Raw genomic sequence first — 20,007 nt, forward strand, 5'->3', positions numbered from 1 at the left:
AAAGCCATGCTTAGAATTAAGTGTGGCTAAAGTGGATGGCAATGCAGTTAAAGTTCTCAGAAAAAGGGTGATTATGTTGTTTATTGGTTGGTTAGGTTTTTCATTATATGTACTTCTCATGTTGAGGTGCCTGAGGATTGGTAAAGTGCCTGTATAGTGCCACTATATAAAGGCAAGAGGGACAAATAGTGAATGTTTGAAGCAAAGAGACAAGTTTGTTGAATGTAGTTGGCAAGTTGTATGGGAGAGTGATGATTGATATGGTGTTGGTATGCATAGTTACACCCATATGTTAGTAGTTAGTCAGAAAGAAAAATGACAAAAAAGTTATCTTTTGATGGCTGACTTTAAGTGTGGATTTTTGTAGTCACTTTTGTAATGTGTTATGCTTCATTTGATTTTGAAGTGGGAGGAGGCATCATTATTGACATGAAAATAACGAGTGTATCAAGGTCAAAGTACATCTTACACAGAATATTTTTCACTTTGTTCACAGGTAGTTTTAACATTTCATCTCCAGTGATAAAAATCTCCAGTTTTTGGCAATGAATTGTTTTTGTGTACTAGTATATTGTCACGTAGCAACAGCACTTTTTGATGTGAATTTTTTCCTTATTGCAGGGAACAAGTGGAGTCAGTTATTGAGTACGTAAATGGGTTACATGAGCGATGGCAGGGAGCACAGAAGACCTGGTTTGGGTCCTCTCTTGTGGACATGGAACATCGTATGCTTCTAGTGGAAGAATCTTGGAAGAAGCTTCGGCATCGAAGTCACCGGACAGTTGCCACTGCACATCACCCTCTAGATGTTTTCAGGTTGATTTTATTTGTAATTTGTCAGAGAGTATGTAGTGGAAGATGGAAGAAAAATGGTGGTATTGAAAGGATTCTCAAGTCATCTACATTAGTTAATGTAATATTTTGATGAGTTTTTTAAGTTTTGAAGATTTCAGCTTTGTTTTCATCATTTCTGAAATCAGGAATGGATAGTTTGAAATAATCATCCAAAACTTATGAATACTTAAATTGAATTATTTTCATATTCACTTTGAAGCTTTATCTTTTGTCACCGTAAGTAAATGCAGAAGTAGTTATGCTTTACATTTTAGCTCTGCCAACAAAGCCTACATTGCAAAGCCTCATGTACACTTGTTTTTTGTCTTAGATTGTTTTAATCAGTTCAAAACTTAAATTTGTAAGTTATGATGTCTGCAATAGAAATATATTTTACTTACATCCATCACATTTTGTGAGCAGTACTTTATATGATTTTTCTCACGAGTCCAGTTTGACATCTGTTCATGAGGTTTTTCATTTATATATGAAATTATCTGAGTTACAGCCTCTAATGTGATTTCATGATGCAGGGCGAAGCTGTGCTCTGTCCGAGCACAGGGAGGAGATTGCCGTCTAGGTGATTTGCCCTCACTCTGCTCTTCTGAGGAGTCCCTTGTCTCACTTTTTCCATTTAGTGAGGAAGAGGATGTTTATGAAGGGGTTGAAGACTATGCTACCACTGCATCGCCTGCTCATTCTACACCCACGCGAACAACTACCCTCACTTCTACTCCTGTACGTACTCCTGCAAGTGGTGGTGCTGATGTACGGTCTGAAACGCTTCCAGCGAGATTGGAAGCTTTATCACCCCGTGTTGGTCACAGTGAGCAGGTGCAAGAGCCAGATTACCTCAGTCGCAGTGAGGCTGCTCAGGCAGACAAACCTCCTGAATCATCTATAGACCACAAGCAGTCACCAGTGTCCTCAAGGCCAAGAAATCCAGCTACCAAGTCAAAAGAAAGCCCAGGTCGACCATACTGGGCTGATGCCAGTTTGAGCCCTAGTTTAGGGCTAATCAGTGAACAATTAGCTGGAGGCTCTCCCAGTGGGGAACGGCTGGGTAAAGAAGAAGTTAGTGCCAGACTTCGGGAGTTAGCATTGACATCAGAAAGTGGTTCGTGTTCTGTACTGGAAGTAATTGAACCTTCTAGTGATGAGAGTGATGCCCCACATGAAGGTGATCCTGGATCTCTTGACCCTCAGAAAGGATCTCGAGGAGCAGCACCCCCACGGGCCAGTGAGGAAAGTAGTAGTGGAGAAGCTCAAGCACTCCATCAACCCCATGATCGGCGCCAAAAACGAGGGCCTCGGACTCGTCATGATGAGGGAGAGATCTCAGCCCGTGGAGGTGAGGTAACTACCACATCTAGTGAAAGTGGTGCTGACTCATCATGTGTAAAACAGGTAGACCTTTTGCATGGCACTGACCACCCACATCATCATTTACTTCATTCAGACACTACTGATCATAAGCACTTTTTAGTGAATGAGACATCCCCGGGCGCCGCTGCCGCGGATGTCTCTGATATTTGTGGACAGCGGCACATGGGCGATGGAGAGGGCATGGAGAGCACCATCAAGGACACATCAGGAGGAGCCACATCTGTATACAAACGTAAAGGATTCCTTCATAAATTTTCTATCAAACCACGATGGCCTTCGAAACGCAAAGTGAAAACAGTGCGTAAAGTGCCTGAGCTTAGTGCACGAGACTTCCAGGAGACATATGGCAATGTTAGGGAATCTACTTTGTCCCTGGGTGACATCGATGCCCACACCACCACCGAGTCCAATACTTCATCTAGTCAAGAGTACAGTAACTCCTCTGAGGAATCATCCATTGGCAAGCCCACCACCTCCACAACAACTTCTTCTTCAACAGTTACTGCTCGACCTTCTGATTTACCTGAAGCAGAAGCTGCTCGCCATAGAACCCGCAGTGGTGCCTCTTCTTCTGACAAGCATGTTGACACTGGCAATGGTAGCATCTCCAGCAATCCTGGTATTAGTGGGTCATGTTCATCCAGCCCTCCCCCACTTCCTGCTCGCCGTAAATTGCTTCCAGAGGAATCATTGCCCACACCACCTTCATCAGCACCACCTGCCCCTCCTGAGCCTGAGTTTGAATCTATGGAGGAAAATCTACCACCTGTGCCTGAGGAGGCAGTATTGAAGCCTGGAAGTGAGGCTCGCAGTGTTGCTGCCTCTGAGGACTCAGGTATTGTAGCACGGCCTGCTTCAAGTGCTTCAAAGTCAGACTCTGTATCTCGTCCAGAATCATCCTCTTCATCTTTTCCTCCCTTTAAGAGTGATTACCCCCTCCAGAAGGGATTTTCCCTAACTCAGGACCTTCTGCCTACCCCAGACTCAAGTACTGCTGGGCGTATGTCCCCTGCACCTAGTGAAATAAGTAAGACTGAGTCAGCGCTTTCTCCTCCTTCCCATGCCTCAGATGTCAGCAAGAGTGAATCAGCACGACAACTCAGTGTTGGAAAAGGTAGTGTAGGAGGCAGCACAAGTGTCAGCAGCAAAGAAGGGTCAGCATCCTCTTCATCAGACTATTCACTGACATTACTGCCACTAAAAAAGCAACTCAATGTTAAAACAGCTGCCATCATTGACATCTCTTGTGAGCAGAAGACAAAAAAATCAGATCAGCCCAACATGAGTTCTTCTGCCAGGGTGAGGAAACTTTGGTTAATTTGTCTCTCCTTATATGTATATATATCTATCCATCTGTCTGTCTTTTTATTTATCTATCTATCTATCTCTCTGTCTGTATCTGATGCTTTTTCCCATCTGGAATTCCCTCAAGGGGGTGGCCTCGGCAGTAGAGTCTCCAAAACTAGTGAACTTCAATGCCACTTCTTAGCCTTTAGTGCCTCACCCTTAACAGGCCTTTGGCTAAGGTCAAGTCTAGTGCACTGTTTGCCGGTGCTCCTCCCTAATGTTCTTACTGACTACTATTACCCACTGCTTCTGCATAATTTTTCTACTTACTACTTTTACCTAATGTTTCTACCCAATGCTCCTACCTAAATGTTCCTACCTACTACTTATGTCTAATGCTCCCAACATTTTGCCAAAAGGCAGGGCTCGCGCATAGTGCTTACCATGGGGAAAATCTAGTTACAAAGAATGAGCTGTGTAAGTTCAGTGTTGTCAAAGTGTTATATGTGACAAGGAGAGATTGTATGTTTGTGGACAGAATGCCAGTAGTCCACCTGTGGGTGAGGTAGAAAGAAAAGACAGCTACCTGGGTCAGAGGAGTGCATCATGACAGCCACTGAAGTGCTGGCTTAGTACCCAGTTGTCACTAATCCTCCTGATACCCAGGTGGGTAGTACTGGTAATATACCTCCCTGGTCATTGGCTGCCTACCAGCTACTACCTTTATATATATTACTCCTGGGGATAAGGGAGAAAGAATACTGCCAACACACTCCCTGCCTGTTGTAGAAGATAATGAAGAGGGGCTTCCTGTATTACTTTCCAAAACAAAGAACAGAGTAAGGAACCAGGTGAGTATTTTTCCCTCTAAGGCTCTTTCATCTGTTCATGATGCTACCTCACTCACGCAGGAAATGGTAGACATGTATAAAAGATATATTGTTATTATACTTGATTACAGTTGTCTGTGTTAGCAAGGTAGTGCCAAGAAACAGAAGAAGAATGGCTCATCCATTCATATACAAGTTTTTTATTTATTATTATACTTAATCGCTGTCTCCTGCATTAGCATAAATGCTCATACATATACATATCAACATATACACACATATATACTTATACACAGACATGTACATATATACACATGTACATATTCATACTTGCTTGCCTTCATCCATTCCTGGTGCTACCCAGCCCCACAGGAAACAGCATCGCTACCCCCTGCTTCAGTAAGGTAGTGCCAGGAAAACAAACAAAAAAGGCCACATTCATTCACTTTCAGTCTGTAGCTGTCATGTGTAATGCACCAAAACCACAGCTCTCTATCCACATCCAGGCCTCACAGACCTTTTGATGGTTTACCCCAGATGTCTTGGGATAAGATATATATGTATGTGTGTGGACATGCAATCTCTCGTTGTCACACATAGCACTTGAAGTCACTTAACTCACACCACTCATTCTTCAAAAGTCTAGATTTTCCTCTGTTGGGAGTACTGCACTATCCTTGCCTTTTAGTAAAATTGTATGAACAAAAGATAGAAGTAGTAGACAGAAAATTAGACAGAGGCATTAGTTAGAACCATTTTGTAGAAGTAGTAGGTGAAAACAATAGGCAGAAGTATTTGGTAGAAGTAGTAGGTTGGGACATTAGGATATTAGTAGTCGATAGGAACATTATGTAGAAGCCTCTGGACACAGTTGAACTAGAGTTGCCCTCTGTTAGTGGCTTGTTGAGGGTGAGGCACTGAAAGCTATGAAGCAGCACTGAAATTCACCAGTTATGGAGACTATTTTCCTGTGGCCACCCCTTGATGGAGTTTTCGGAGGGAATGGGCATTAGATATATAGATAGAGATATTTTTTGCAATGAATAACTCCTGATCATCTTCTCTGGGCGCTCCTGCAGATCAAAGGCGGAAGTGGATGGGATTGCAATTGAATTTTTCAAGAAAGGGGATAACAGTGATGTTGACTGGTTAGTTAGGATTTTCAGTGTGTGGAATTATTTGTTTGTACTGTATGGGGGAGGGAGTTCAACACTCATGGGGTGCCATATCTTGATCTTAAACATTCTCTCTCATCATAAAACTTATATTTATGTATACTTGCTGTATTGACTGTGCCTCTAATTTTGTCCCATCATCCGCCACTCTTAAAATATAATTGTACATCTCTTTTATCTTAAAATATAATTGTACATCTCTTTTATCAAGTCCCATGCTTAATTTCGTTATGTTCTCTGGTTATCCTATTGCTACATCTGTAGAAAAACTGTTCATTATTTACATCATCACTCTGATTTAAAAACCTTTTTTTTTTTTTTTTTTTTTTTGCTGTCTCCCGCGTTTGCGAGAGCGCAAGGAAACAGACGAAAGAAATGGCCCAACCCACCCCCATACACATGTATATACATACGTCCACACACGCAAATATACATACCTACACAGCTTTCCATGGTTTACCCCAGACGCTTCACATGCCCTGATTCAATCCACTGACAGCACGTCAACCCCGGTATACCACATCGATCCAATTCACTCTATTCCTTGCCGTCCTTTCACCCTCCTGCATGTTCAGGCCCCGATCACACAAAATCTTTTTCACTCCATCTTTCCACCTCCAATTTGGTCTCCCACTTCTCCTCGTTCCCTCCACCTCCGACACATATATCCTCTTGGTCAATCTTTCCTCACTCATTCTCTCCATGTGCCCAAACCATTTCAAAACACCCTCTTCTGCTCTCTCAGCCACGCTCTTTTTATTTCCACACATCTCTCTTACCCTTACGTTACTTAATCAAACCACCTCACACCACACATTGTCCTCAAACATCTCATTTCCAGCACATCCATCCTCCTGCGCACCACTTTATCCATAGCCCACGCCTCGCAACCATACAACATTGTTGGAACCACTATTCCTTCAAACATACCCATTTTTGCTTTCCGAGATAATGTTCTCGACTTCCACACATTCTTCAAGGCTCCCAGAATTTTCGCCTCCTCCCCCACCCTATGATCCACTTCCGCTTCCATGGTCCCATCCACTGCCAGATCCACTCCCAGATATCTAAAACACTTTACTTCCTCCAGTTTTTCTCCATTCAAACTTACCTCCCAATTGACTTGACCCTCAACCCTACTGTACCTAATAACCTTGCTCTTATTCACATTTAAAAACCTAAAGGTTACAATCAGGTCACCCTACACTCTTCTACCTTTCAAGGTGGGCAAATGTAAGCCTTTTCCTATAACTCAATTGTTTTCTTGTGATACCATCTTTATTGCTTTCCTGTGGACATTTGCTGTGGTTTGCTTGTGCTTCTTTAGGTATGGTAACCAAACTTGAGAAATTTATTCTAGTTTTGGCTTAATGTAAAGTAAGAACAGCTTGATAAACGTTTTCTTATCTATTCATTTAAAAACTATAATATTTGCCAGCATACAGCAGGTCTCCATAACTATTTTCCCAAAGTAGGACTTTGGTGACAAGTTAGGAATGATGTTGACTCCCAAGTCCTCCTGAAGCTTATTTCCTGCAAGATGATAATCATATTGAGTGCTTTCACTTTTCCCCTTCTGCATTACTGTGCAACACAGTATAATCTGCAAACAAACTTTTCGCTAACCATCACGCTCCTTTCAAACCTCTTTTCCCAAGTTTTGTTTTTCTCTCTCATATCGCAACATCCATATATATATGTATTGACAACCCAGTGCCTTGCTTCACACTCTTGTGTACCGTATTTTTGCTCACTTCTCCATCTACTCTTTCACGTGGATTTGCTTCTCTATAGAAGGCCTTTACACCATCCAGTAATTATCTCCCTGCCCCATATATCCTTAACACATCCCATAAGGCATTCAACTCGATTCTGTCATATACTCTCAGTATATCCATAAAGGCTGTATATAGCTTCTTATCTTTATACTTTTTTAGTCATTCTCTTCTGAAATATGCTCCAAACATCCCCAACCTTTTCTAAAGATCCCTTGCTCTTTACTTATTCTGCTTTCAGTTTATTCCATTACTCTGTCAATCAGCACTCTTGCATACACTTTTCCTGTTATACTTATACTTCACTGATTTATTCCCTTATAATTGCTCCATACATTTTTTTTGCATCTTTTTCTTTGAATAAAGGACAACAGTAACTTCTACCCAATCCTCAGGCACAACTTTAAGCTTCCATGCTAAATTACATATCAAATGCATCCTCTAATCACACTTTCTCCTCCACACTTTAACATTTCAGCTGCATTCCCTCTCATTTCAGATGCCTTTCCTTCCTTCAATCTTATTATCACCCTTTTTACCTGCCTTCTTGCTGTAGACTTTTACACTTGTATCCTTTTCTGGCCATCCTCCAAACCTATACGTTTAACAACTGCAGCCTCATCTTCTCCCACATTCAGCAGTTACTCAAATTACTCTTTCCATCGTCCTTCCTTTCTTCCTTTTTCCTTAAACTTTTCACTAAACTTTCTTGCAAAATCTTCACTACACTTAACATTTTGCAAACATATATTCTTCCCTCATCCTTTGCTGAACTTCTATATACCTATTTCTTTTCCTCCACAACATTTTAAATCTCATCCATCTTCTGTGCATTTCCACTTTTATGCTTATATCTCTCAACCTTGTATCCAACTGCTAATTCCTCAACCTTCAACATTCTTTCTGTAAAAACTTTTTACAACTCATTCACATATGACTGCAACTCTCATCCAAACTTTCTCTCACCCCTCTTTCATACCCCTCCTTGTATTCTTTCTGATTCATATTCTCTATTGCCAGCACTAAGCTCTCCATTTTTCCTTATGTCATTCCTTTACTTCTCCCTGATCCTCACCTTCATAGGAGTTGCATGGTGGTCAGAATGTCCAAAGAATCCTCTCACAACTTTAACATCCAGCACAACCTTTCTCAAGCTTTCATCCGATGCCACATAATCAATCAAGCCCTTTTCTTCTCTTCCATCATTTCTCATCTACATATATCTTGTGCTGAAAAAAGGTATTTTCAAGGAATGTACCCCTTTCAGCACAGATATCCATGAGATAAGTTCCATTTCATATACTCCTGTTATTCCTCATTTATCCTGTATCTCAGCTTCCTTAATTCTGGTACCATCGTTGTTGCTCTCTTTTGGATATTTCCATTAACCCTGAGTTTAAGTTAGGTGGTCAGACTTGAGAAGCATATTTAGAATTTGACATTATGTAGGATGTGAACAGCTTGCTCAGTATTTCCTTATCCAGGAACTTAAATGCTCAGTCTTTCATAGATATTTAAGAGGTTTTTGCCAAGTCCTTCTTACTCTAAAATTGATGTCTCTCTCTTAGCTAGTTTCTTTTCTGTAGAAAGTTATCCATTTACATTCTAATCAACTTTTCCACAACCTTACAGACCACACTCTTAAGTGAGACTGATCTGTAGTTCACTGTGTGTTCCCAGTATTCTTTCTGATAGATAGATATAATGTTTACAGTCTCCTTCCATATAGATAGGTATGCCATTTGCCTTCTTTGTCATGAATAGGTATGACATTTACCCTTTTCCATTTCTGTAGTGCTCTGCTTTTCTTCAGCAACATCCTGAACAGTATTTGATGAGAGTTATATATTATACTTGAATGTATCATTAGCACAGATGGTGAAATTTTATCTGGACCATGAAACTTGAATGGGTCAAGACCTTTTAGTACTCTCTTGATGCCTTTTCTAGATATCTCATAGTTTTCTAAAACTGCCTCCCCATTCCATCTCACTAGTGTGTGTGTAACTAATATTTGTGATTACTGTGTATGTGTTATTGCTCTTTGTAATTACTGTTTGATGTTACAGGGAGAGAGCTTTACATTCATGCTGCCCCATATCGTAACCTTTTTCATATATATGTTATCATATCTTTACCCCCCAACCCCTGTGTGTATATGCACGCACACACACACCCACTCACACACACACACACACACACACACACACACACACACACACCCACCCACACACCCACATACACACTCACACACACACACACACACACACGCACACACACACACCCTGACTAAGGGCGTGTGTGTGTGTGATTACTATTTATATGCTACGGGTATAGAGTTTTACACTTGTGTTGTCCCATCGTTTAACCTTGATTATATGTATCAGATAATTACCTATAAGTAGTGACTATACATGCGTATAGGAGGGAGCTACATATTCATAAGACCCATCTCTCAACCTTGTATTTGTTGAATAGTAGTAGAACTGACCAATGTTGTTAGCATTAACTATTTCTTAGCTCAGTTTTTCCATAATTCCTCAGCTTTATAATTTAAGGAACCTTTTTATCTCTATCTTCTCAGTTCTTTTGCCATATGTTTTCTTTTATGGCCTCTTATCATGAAAATCCTCTTTTGATTTGAAGAACTAATCTTTCTGAACATTATGATGGCTATGAAGAATTTATAAGGTGAGTATTTATTTTTCCTCTACTTACCTCTGATTTGGGTGATTTTAGGATTTGTCTTCTCTTAATATATCTTTCTTAAGTTTGCCATGACTCTCATCACCACTTAAATTCCCAACCACTTGCAAGCAGTTCTCTGGGTTTTCTTAGGTGGAAAGACCCAGCTCATGATGTATGTTCTATCTTTACTGAACGAAAAATGATCAATATCTTCTTTAGTATTACGGTGTCCATGTGTTTAAAAGCTGTAACAAAATATGGTTCACACCTCATGCAGCTTCCTAATACAGTTTTCTAGGGGACTGGTTAAGCATCATGTCTTGTGATTCCTTTTTGCAGTGGGGTTAATTGGATTTCCCAAATATTCTAATTTTGGTGTGTCTCTTCCCTTTCACATCATCACAGAGTAGGTAGACTTTGACTTAGGGATGGTTAAAACAGTACATTTGTGAAATATAGATATGCATGCGAAAATCTCAACATAGACAAAATGTTCAGCTACGACAAGTACCTGACATTTAGGTCCAGCTGTTTATCTGTCCAACAAGCCCATAAACATGTTATAATCCTTTTTTAGAATACCAGACTTAGCAGATTATCCATCGTCTTCCTGTTGTCTCTAGCAGTATCTCGGCAACACTTCACTCTATGAAACTGGTTCCTCTAGAAATTAGCAGCTTTTACCAAGGAGATGTGCCTTTTACTATTGCTTTATGACAACTTGACAGCAGTGGATAGAGTTTTTTTTTAATGCTATCAGCTTGGTTGGTGGCTGTGAAGCCAGGGAACCAGAGCATGTGGTCGGCTGTGGAAGACAAGGCCATGACCTCCTCTCACATTGTTTATTCCTTTTTTCTCTCTTTCCCCTTGTGGTGATATGTAATATACAAAAATGAAAACAACAGAAGCAGCAAATAACAACCATTTCATATAAGTATGATAAAGGAATGAAAGTGTCAAAGAATATACAGACAAGAACAGATATTGTGCAACTGCAGAGGGGTCATTGCTAATTGACTTTTGATAGTCAGATACATTGGATGTTACATTAAAGATGTTGGAGTACTTTCTGATCTGCTTCATAATTGATACTTACATACTTCCCACCCAAGGAATCTCTTCAGTCATAAAAATGTGTTGTGTGTGGATCTATTTGCAGTGTGTAGGGCATTTGAGCAGTAAGTGCTTGGTGTCTTCTTTGTAGTACTGCATCATGGGCATGGAGGGTCTTGGGATATGTTGAAATGGTGTTCATAACATTGTAGTGATTGATGATGTCCAGAGTGTAGACAGGAAAATCATGACTTGTGATTTTTCATATATTGATAGATATGGTTAATATGCTATTGCCAGTTGTAAGCCTTGCCTAGATATGATCATTTACTTGGCATAGTGTTTGCATATGGAGAGGGCTTTCCAGTGTAAGCTATTGCAGTATGCAGACTTGCTGTGATAGTATGTATGCTTTAAGGTTTTTATGATATAACATGCACCCTGACTTTATCTTTATGCGCAGGTTTCCAAGAAGTTGTTCTCGATGATGTATTGGGCCATCTTATGACATTGTCACTGAGGATCTTTAGTTAATGAAATACTGGATGCAACCAGTTTTTCTTTGCCAGCCTAAAGTCATGCAGGGATGATCTTTTATAGCTGTATCATCCTTGTTCTTGTTTGCATAATTCTTGGTAGTTCATCCCTACATCATCTTACATTTACATAATACTTCATTATATTGTATTTACATTTGTTTAGGTTGAATTTCTAGCCAGTTTCTCTGATCTCTTTTGCAGCTCGTTAAAGTCTTGTGAGGTCTGCTGTCTGTACTGCTCCCTACCTCTTTCATGAAAGAAGTCATTTACATGGATCATAAGTAACAGTGGTCCTAATACTGAGTCCTGTAGAGCTCCACTTGTTACTCTCATCCAGTTTGAGTAGGCACCTCTGATGTGTGTTCTTTGCTTTCTCCCAATTAGGTATCTTTCGATCCATTTAAGAAGTTCACCCCTAATGCCAGCCTGGAATTCTAACTTCTTCAGCAACCTGGTGTCAGGTACAGTATCAGAGGTCTTCTGGCAGTTCAAAAATACATAACACACCTGTGTCTCCTCAAGATGTTGATCATTCTTTCATAGAAGTCCAAGAGATTTTGTATGCACAACCTTTTCCTAGCAAATATATTTTGCTTCTCTTTTTATAGTTTCTTAAATCCAAGAATCCATCTGTTTGCTACTTGATTTTTTTCTATTAATTTACAGAAGTTTAGTGACTTGTCAGTCACCTTTCTGGCTGATTGGTATTACATTGGATCTAATCCATTTTATTGAACATAACCCTCTTCAAATGAGATTTGAATATCTCTGGTGGCCTGTTTTGGATTTCTGCATACTTTTTGAGCCCATATGTCAAGATATCTTTTGGTCTGTGAGCCATGATTTTCTCCAGCTCCTTCATAATCCCTCTTTTGTCTGGTCTTTGATCCATTCCTTTGGCCTTCCCTCCATTCCAATGCAGTAGTATTGTTGTGAATCCTGTAGAATCAGCTCTTTTTAAAATCTATTACTTAATTCTTCACTTATACCAGTATCTGTGTCAATCACTTTCCTCTACAAATTTTTGAATGATTATTTGGATCCGTGCTTGATGCCTACTCTTAATAAATTTCTTAAAAGAGTTTTAGATTTTTTTTCAGATGTTTCTTTCTGTCATAACCCTTCAATTGTGCAATTGATCCGAAGATTTTGTCTTATGCAAAAAAAAAAAAAGATAAAGATTCAGATGAATAAATTTTGTCACAGAAACTTATGTACAGAATCCACAATTTAAGAAAAACCATAATATAGTAGTATACTTTCCTCTGTAATGGTGTGGTAGGGTTTTAAATGAACCACATTGAATTGAGTGTGTGGTTAGTGTGCGATAATTGTTTTTTACAAAGTGTAATTTCACTTGTATTGTTCATACATGCATACTTAAATGCAATACATACTTTTTATAGTATTGGTTTTTGGGCTGTATGCCTATCAACTTCCAGGGTCACAAAGGCTGTCACCACCAAGTTGCATCCATCAGCAACATCAAGCTACATCCACCAACTGAAAATCCTTAACACCTTCTATGGAGTTAAGGATATTTCTTAGACCATGCACACTATGCATGTGGCACATGTCCTTGATATTTTTTCATGCATATTCACCATTTCCTATGTTAGCGAGGTGGTGTCAAGAACAGATTACAAAACCTTAGAGGGAAAATTCCTCTCTTGACTCCTTGCTCAGTTCCTTCTTTTGGAAATTATACAAGAAGGGAGGATTTTCAGCCGCCCACTCCCACCCCTCTTAGTCGCATTTTATGACATGTAGGACTGTACAGGCAGTATTCTTTCTTCTCTCCAGTTTTTGCTTTTCTGAAAGAAGGGACAGAGAAGGGGGCCAAGTTAGGATATTTTCCTCAAAGGCTCAGTTCTCTGTTCTGAATGCTACCTTACTAATGCGGGAAATGGGCCTGAATGTGCAGGAGGGTGAAAGGCATGCATGGGATAGGATGAATTCGAACTATGTGGTTTACTGGGATTTGACTTGCTGTCATTGGATTGAACCAGGGCTTGTGAAGCTCTTGAGGTAAACCATAGAAAGGTCTATGGAATCTGGATGTGAAGAGGGAGCTGTGGTTTCTGTGCATTACACATGACAGCTGAAAATGGATGTGAGCAGATGTGGCCTTTTTTCCTTTGCTACTGGCACTACCTTGCTAATTTGGGAAACAGAGATTAAGTATGAAATAAGAGTTCTTATTGTATTACTTGTTTGCAGTTGCCTGCATAATGAGGTAGAGCAAAGAGCATCTCCCCACATCTACTCACCAGCTGTCAGGTATACAGTAATGCGCCAGTACCTTCTAGCCATGACCAAACCACACAGACGTTTTCATTGTTTCCCCTGACTGATTCATTTGCTTTTGTTCTGCTAATTGACAGTGCATCAACCCATATACCACACCAGCTCCATTAGCCCAATTCCATGCAAACTTCACCTTCCTGCATGATCAGGCTCCAGTTACTCCTAGCATCTTTCAATTCATCCTTCCATCTTGTCCTGAGTTTCCCTTTCTACTTCTTCCCTCCACTTCTAGCACATATGATCTTCAGGGCAGCCATTACTTACTCATCCTTTCCATCTAAAAAAAAAATTCAGTCCATTGCAGCACCCTCTTTGTCTCTCTCTTACCCTATCATTTTTCATACGTAATCGTCCACACACCAGTCTTCTGATGTTTAGTTTCCAACATATCATCATCTGTACTTTTTTTTTTATTTAGCCTCATGCCTCACTTTTATACCACACTGTTGGGTTTGCTTTATCATCAAACATACCCGTCTTTGGCCTCACTAATAATGACCTCTCATTCCACACTCAAAGTGCCCCAGACCTTATGCTCCTCACCCAACCTCTTTCTTACTTCAGCTCCTTGAGTACATCCACTACCACTCCCAGGTATCTAATATAGTCCACTTTCTCCAGGGTTGCTCCATTCAAACTCGCACTCCAACCAACCTGTCTCTGTCTCCTAAACTTATTAACCTTATGTTCATGCATGTTATTTCTCAAGTTTCTCCTTTTATGTATTTTCCCAAACTCTGAAACCAGTTTTCTATAGTTTCTAAGTCAGATCTACCACTGGCACCATGTCATCAGAAAACAGCTGTTGACTCACCTTCCATGCCCCCTCCCTCCAACAGACTGCATACCTGCCCCTTCCTCCAAGCCCCTCACATTAACCTCCCTTGCTACCTTATTTATGAATAGGTTAAACAGCCATGGTGGCATCACAGACTCACCTGCATTTGGAACCATTCACCCTCCTCTCTACTTGAGAACATGCCATTTTTTCTTGATAAAAACTGCTCAGTGCTTCTAGTAGGTTTCCTCTCACACCACTTCTGTGGTGTATCTCTTAGTATTACTGACCATCACACATGTACACATGGGTTTGAATCCTTGTTGAAGCAGCTGGTCCACAGTCCATCCAGCTGTTTATCCTTCCATAGGGGCAAGTTGATAAAATGGGTACCTAGCAAAGGCTAGTGTGTGTGTGTGTGTGTGTGTGTGTGTGTGCATGCATATATAGGAGTAAAGACGTGATATAAGTATGCAAGGTTAAGAGATGGGGCAACATAAGTGTAAGACTCTCTCTCTCTCCGACACACAAATAGTAATGATAGTAATCACATTGTATTTAAAACATCTACCACAAAGCATCTTGATAAATGTTCACGTGATTTCTGTAGATCCATAAATGCCACATACAAATCCTCACACAGATTCTTCAAAGTAGAAGAATCCCATACCACTCCTGAAACCACATTTTTCTCTTCCAGTCCGATGCTTAAAGAACACCACCACCCTCTCAATCAACATTTTGTCATACAACATACTTGGTTCGCTCAGCAAACTTGTATCTCTGTAATTTGAAAATTCACTTTTGTTCCCATTTCTGTTTGATTAACTTCCTTTGTCCATCTCAAACTACTGATACATCTCTCATCACCTTTATAGATATTTCAAATTGTGTTGTAACATTATTACTGGTCTTTGAAATTCAGCCTTGCTTCCTGTTTCATTAAGAAGTTGTTTGGTTCATCATAGTTCTCTCCCTTTCATTTTTTCTTATTAATGGGGTTCTGCTTTTTTTGTGGATATGACCTTCAATAAGATAAATTTAAAGCAGCTTAGTAAGTGATATTTTGAACTGTTTGCTATTATATGTAAAACCTTGATCCAGAATTGTGCTCTTTCCTTATTGTGCTTACTGATATTAGGTAAAAAAGCTTTTGTAGTATATACTGCAGTATATACTCCAAGTATTTTCACATCCATGTGGATTAACAGTTTCTGTAACCCATTTTTCTTTAGTTTAGTTAATCTCATACTATGATATCTGCTCCATCACACTTTATGGCTTTTCTTGACTTATCCTTTGCCATCTTGATTGCTCCCTATTCAGGTTTGTGTGTGTGTGGGTTATCAATTTTTGCAGACAGGGAAGGAGCTTTCTACTCTTGTGGCCCATTTATTATCCCCTTTTTTTGTTGCCTTGTTTTCAGATTTTGCTGTGGTAGTTGCGTGTACTCCCTCTATGTACAGCTTGTTCCATGAGTTTACAACTCTGATGCTGAAGAATTGCTTCCTCTTATTCCTTTATAAATTTCTCTGGCCTAACTTCCAGTTTTGTAGAAGTGCTATTATTTTACATCCCTCTTCTCTTGCCTAACTTCCAGTTGTGCCATCTTTTTCTGGACTTCTCTGACATCAGATAATTTTCTGTCTATGTTGCTTTGGTCTTGTAAAGATTTCTAACCTTATTTTTCTTTTTTCTGTTATTGGCAGATTGAGGACTTCTGTCTGCTCTTCATATCCTATTTTACTTTCTTCTGGCACCATTCTTCTCTTGTTCTTTCTGACCCTTTCCAGCAGTTTTATGAGGCTCCTCAATTGAGAAGACTAGATTATTTCAACACATTACAGCACATTTCAGTTTAGGGTGACTGTACTTCATGTTCCTAGACATCTCACAGTCCATGTACTTGAAATCATTCTGACAGACCAGAATATGGTGTGCCTTCTACAGTGTTCTTTTCACGTGATGGTCAGCATAATGTCAACTCCAATCCCTCTCTCACAGTATAAATCTTGTGATTTCTTTCCCATGATATCATATGTTTACACCCATTCCCATTTTCATTGCTGAATTTTCTTGGTTGGAAGTTAACCATTGAAGAATCTAGCACTGAGCCTTTGCCCATCTTGAGAAGGCTTTGTGACATGTGTTTTATTTTTCTTCTCAAATTCACATGTGTACCCCTCTTCTAACTCCATAGAGGATGTGTCACTTCAATATCAGTCTTTTGAAGTGGACAGTATCAAAGGCCTTCTGGAAGTTCAAGAATATATTGTCCACCCATCCATCCCTTTTTTCTAGGATGTTGCATTCTGTCTCAGAAATCAGCTGATTGCTCATGAAAGATATTTTTTTTCTTTTGAATCCATGTTCTTTTTTCACTTAGGGAGTGTGTACCAGTCAAGTTCTCTTGTATCTGCTTTTTAATTATTTTTGCTAGCATCGTGCAGGTTATGCTCAATAGTGATAGTGGCCTTTATCTATGGACTAATTCTGTCAACTTTTGGAAGATTGGCACTAGATAGTTCCCCTTCATTCTCATGGGACATTTCTCATTTTAAAGGAGGTTTTAAACACAATCATTGGATTGGTTTGACAAGGGCTTTCTTGTAAAGTCTGGACGCAGGTGTTGAGATGTTATCAGATTGATGAGATTTGTGCAGGTTTAGCTCTCCCATGAGCCTCCTCACCTCCATTTGATTTATTTCAATGCCTGGCTGATAGTAAGAGCACTTCCAGATTTTTCACTGTAAACACACCCAGGGCATGTGAAGCATCTGGGGTAAACCGTGGAAAGGTCTGTGGGACCTGGATGTGGAAAGGGAGCTGTGGTTTTGGTGCATTACACATGACAGCTAGAGACTGAGTGTGAACGAATGTGGCCTTTTTTGTCTTTTGCTGGCGCTTCCTCGCTGGAGGGGGTAGGGGGGAATGCTGTTTCATGTGTGGCGAGTTGGCGACAGGAATGGATGAAAACAGCAATTGTATATGTGCATATATGTATATGTCTGTGTATTTATATGTATGTATACGTTGAAATGTATATGTGTGTGTGTGGGTGTTTATGTATATACATGTGTTTATGGGAGGGTTGGGCCATTCTTTGTCTGTTTCCTTGCGCTACCTCGCGATGCGGGAGACAGTGTTGGGGATGAGAGAGCTTGGGAAGTGAGTCAATTGTTGTTCGCTGATGATACAGCGCTGGTGGCTGATTCATGTGAGAAACTGCAGAAGCTGGTGACTGAGTTTGGTAAAGTGTGTGGAAGAAGAAAGTTGAGAGTAAATGTGAATAAGAGCAAGGTTATTAGGTACAGTAGGGGTGAGGGTCAAGTCAATTGGGAGGTGAGTTTGAATGGAGAAAAACTGGAGGAAGTGAAGTGTTTTAGATATCTGGGAGTGGATCTGTCAGCGGATGGAACCATGGAAGCGGAAGTGGATCATAGGGTGGGGGAGGGGGCGAAAATTTTGGGAGCCTTGAAAAATGTGTGGAAGTCGAGAACATTATCTCGGAAAGCAAAAATGGGTATGTTTGAGGGAATAGTGGTTCCAACAATGCTGTATGGTTGCGAGGCGTGGGCTATGGATAGAGATGTGCGCAGGAGGATGGATGTGCTGGAAATGAGATGTTTGAGGACAATGTGTGGTGTGAGGTGGTTTGAGCGAGTAAGTAACGTAAGGGTAAGAGAGATGTGTGGAAATAAAAAGAGCGTGGTTGAGAGAGCAGAAGAGGGTGTTTTGAAATGGTTTGGGCACATGGAGAGAATGAGTGAGGAGAGATTGACCAAGAGGATATATGTGTCGGAGGTGGAGGGAACGAGGATATATATATATATATATATATATATATATATATATATATATATATATATATATTATCCCTGGGGATAGGGGAGAAAGAATACTTCCCACGTATTCCCTGCGTGTCGTAGAAGGCGACTAAAAGGGGAGGGAGCGGGGGGCTGGAAATCCTCCCCTCTTGTTTTTTTTTAATTTTCCAAAAGAAGGAACAGAGAAGGGGGCCAGGAGAAGATATTCCCTCAAAGGCCCAGTCCTCTGTTCTTAACGCTACCTCACTATCGCGGGAAATGGCGAATAGTATGAAAAGAAAAAAAAAATATATATATATATATATATATATATATATATATATATATATATATATATATTTTTTTTTTTTTTGCTTTGTCGCTGTCTCCCGCGTTTGCGAGGTAGCGCAAGGAAACAGACGAAAGAAATGGCCCAACCCACCCCCATACACATGTATATACATACGTCCACACACGCAAATATACATACCTACACAGCTTTCCATGGTTTACCCCAGACGCTTCACATGCCTTGATTCAATCCACTGACAGCACGTCAACCCCGGTATACCACATCGCTCCAATTCACTCTATTCCTTGCCCTCCTTTCACCCTCCTGCATGTTCAGGCCCCAATCACACAAAATCTTTTTCACTCCATCTTTCCACCTCCAATTTGGTCTCCCTCTTCTCCTCCTTCCCTCCACCTCCGACACATATATCCTCTTGGTCAATCTTTCCTCACTCATTCTCTCCATGTGCCCAAACCATTTCAAAACACCCTCTTCTGCTCTCTCAACCACGGTCTTTTTATTTCCACACATCTCTCTTACCCTTACGTTACTTACTCGATCAAACCACCTCACACCACACATTGTCCTCAAACATCTCATTTCCAGCACATCCATCCTCCTGCGCACAACTCTATCCATAGCCCAGGCCTCGCAACCATACAACATTGTTGGAACCACCATTCCTTCAAACATACCCATTTTTGCTTTCCGAGATAATGTTCTCGACTTCCACACATTCTTCATGGCTCCCAGAATTTTCGCCCCCTCCCCCACCCTATGATCCACTTCCGCTTCCATGGTTCCATCCGCTGCCAGATCCACTCCCAGATATCTAAAACACTTCACTTCCTCCAGTTTTTCTCCATTCAAACTCACCTCCCAATTGACTTGACCCTCAACCCTACTGTACCTAATAACCTTGCTCTTATTCACATTTACTCTTAACTTTCTTCTTTCACACACTTTACCAAACTCAGTCACCAGCTTCTGCAGTTTCTCACATGAATCAGCCACCAGCGCTGTATCATACATCAGCGAACAACAACTGACTCACTTCCCAAGCTCTCTCATCCCCAACAGACTTCATACTTGCCCCTCTTTCCAAAACTCTTGCATTCACCTCCCTAACAACCCCATCCATAAACAAATTAAACAACCATGGAGACATCACACACCCCTGCCACAAACCTACATTCACTGAGATCCAATCACTTTCCTCTCTTCCTACACGTACACATGCCTTACATCCTCGATAAA

At 40.5% G+C, this 20,007-nt stretch overlaps 1 protein-coding gene across 2 annotated transcripts in view; it reads left to right on the forward strand.

Annotated features, from left to right (window-relative positions):
• LOC139751493 (uncharacterized) overlaps positions 1 to 20,007 on the forward strand; it is a 130,617-nt gene that overhangs the window by 96,027 nt on the left and 14,583 nt on the right. For both annotated transcript variants that reach the window (XM_071666951.1, XM_071666952.1), the window contains exons 11-12: positions 622 to 816; positions 1,368 to 3,519. In XM_071666951.1, the coding sequence (XP_071523052.1) occupies positions 622 to 816; positions 1,368 to 3,519 (2,347 nt within the window). The remainder of the gene's footprint in view (positions 1 to 621; positions 817 to 1,367; positions 3,520 to 20,007) is intronic.

This window comes from Panulirus ornatus, chromosome 11, assembly GCF_036320965.1.
Source record: "Panulirus ornatus isolate Po-2019 chromosome 11, ASM3632096v1, whole genome shotgun sequence".
NCBI classification, from domain to species: domain Eukaryota; kingdom Metazoa; phylum Arthropoda; class Malacostraca; order Decapoda; family Palinuridae; genus Panulirus; species Panulirus ornatus.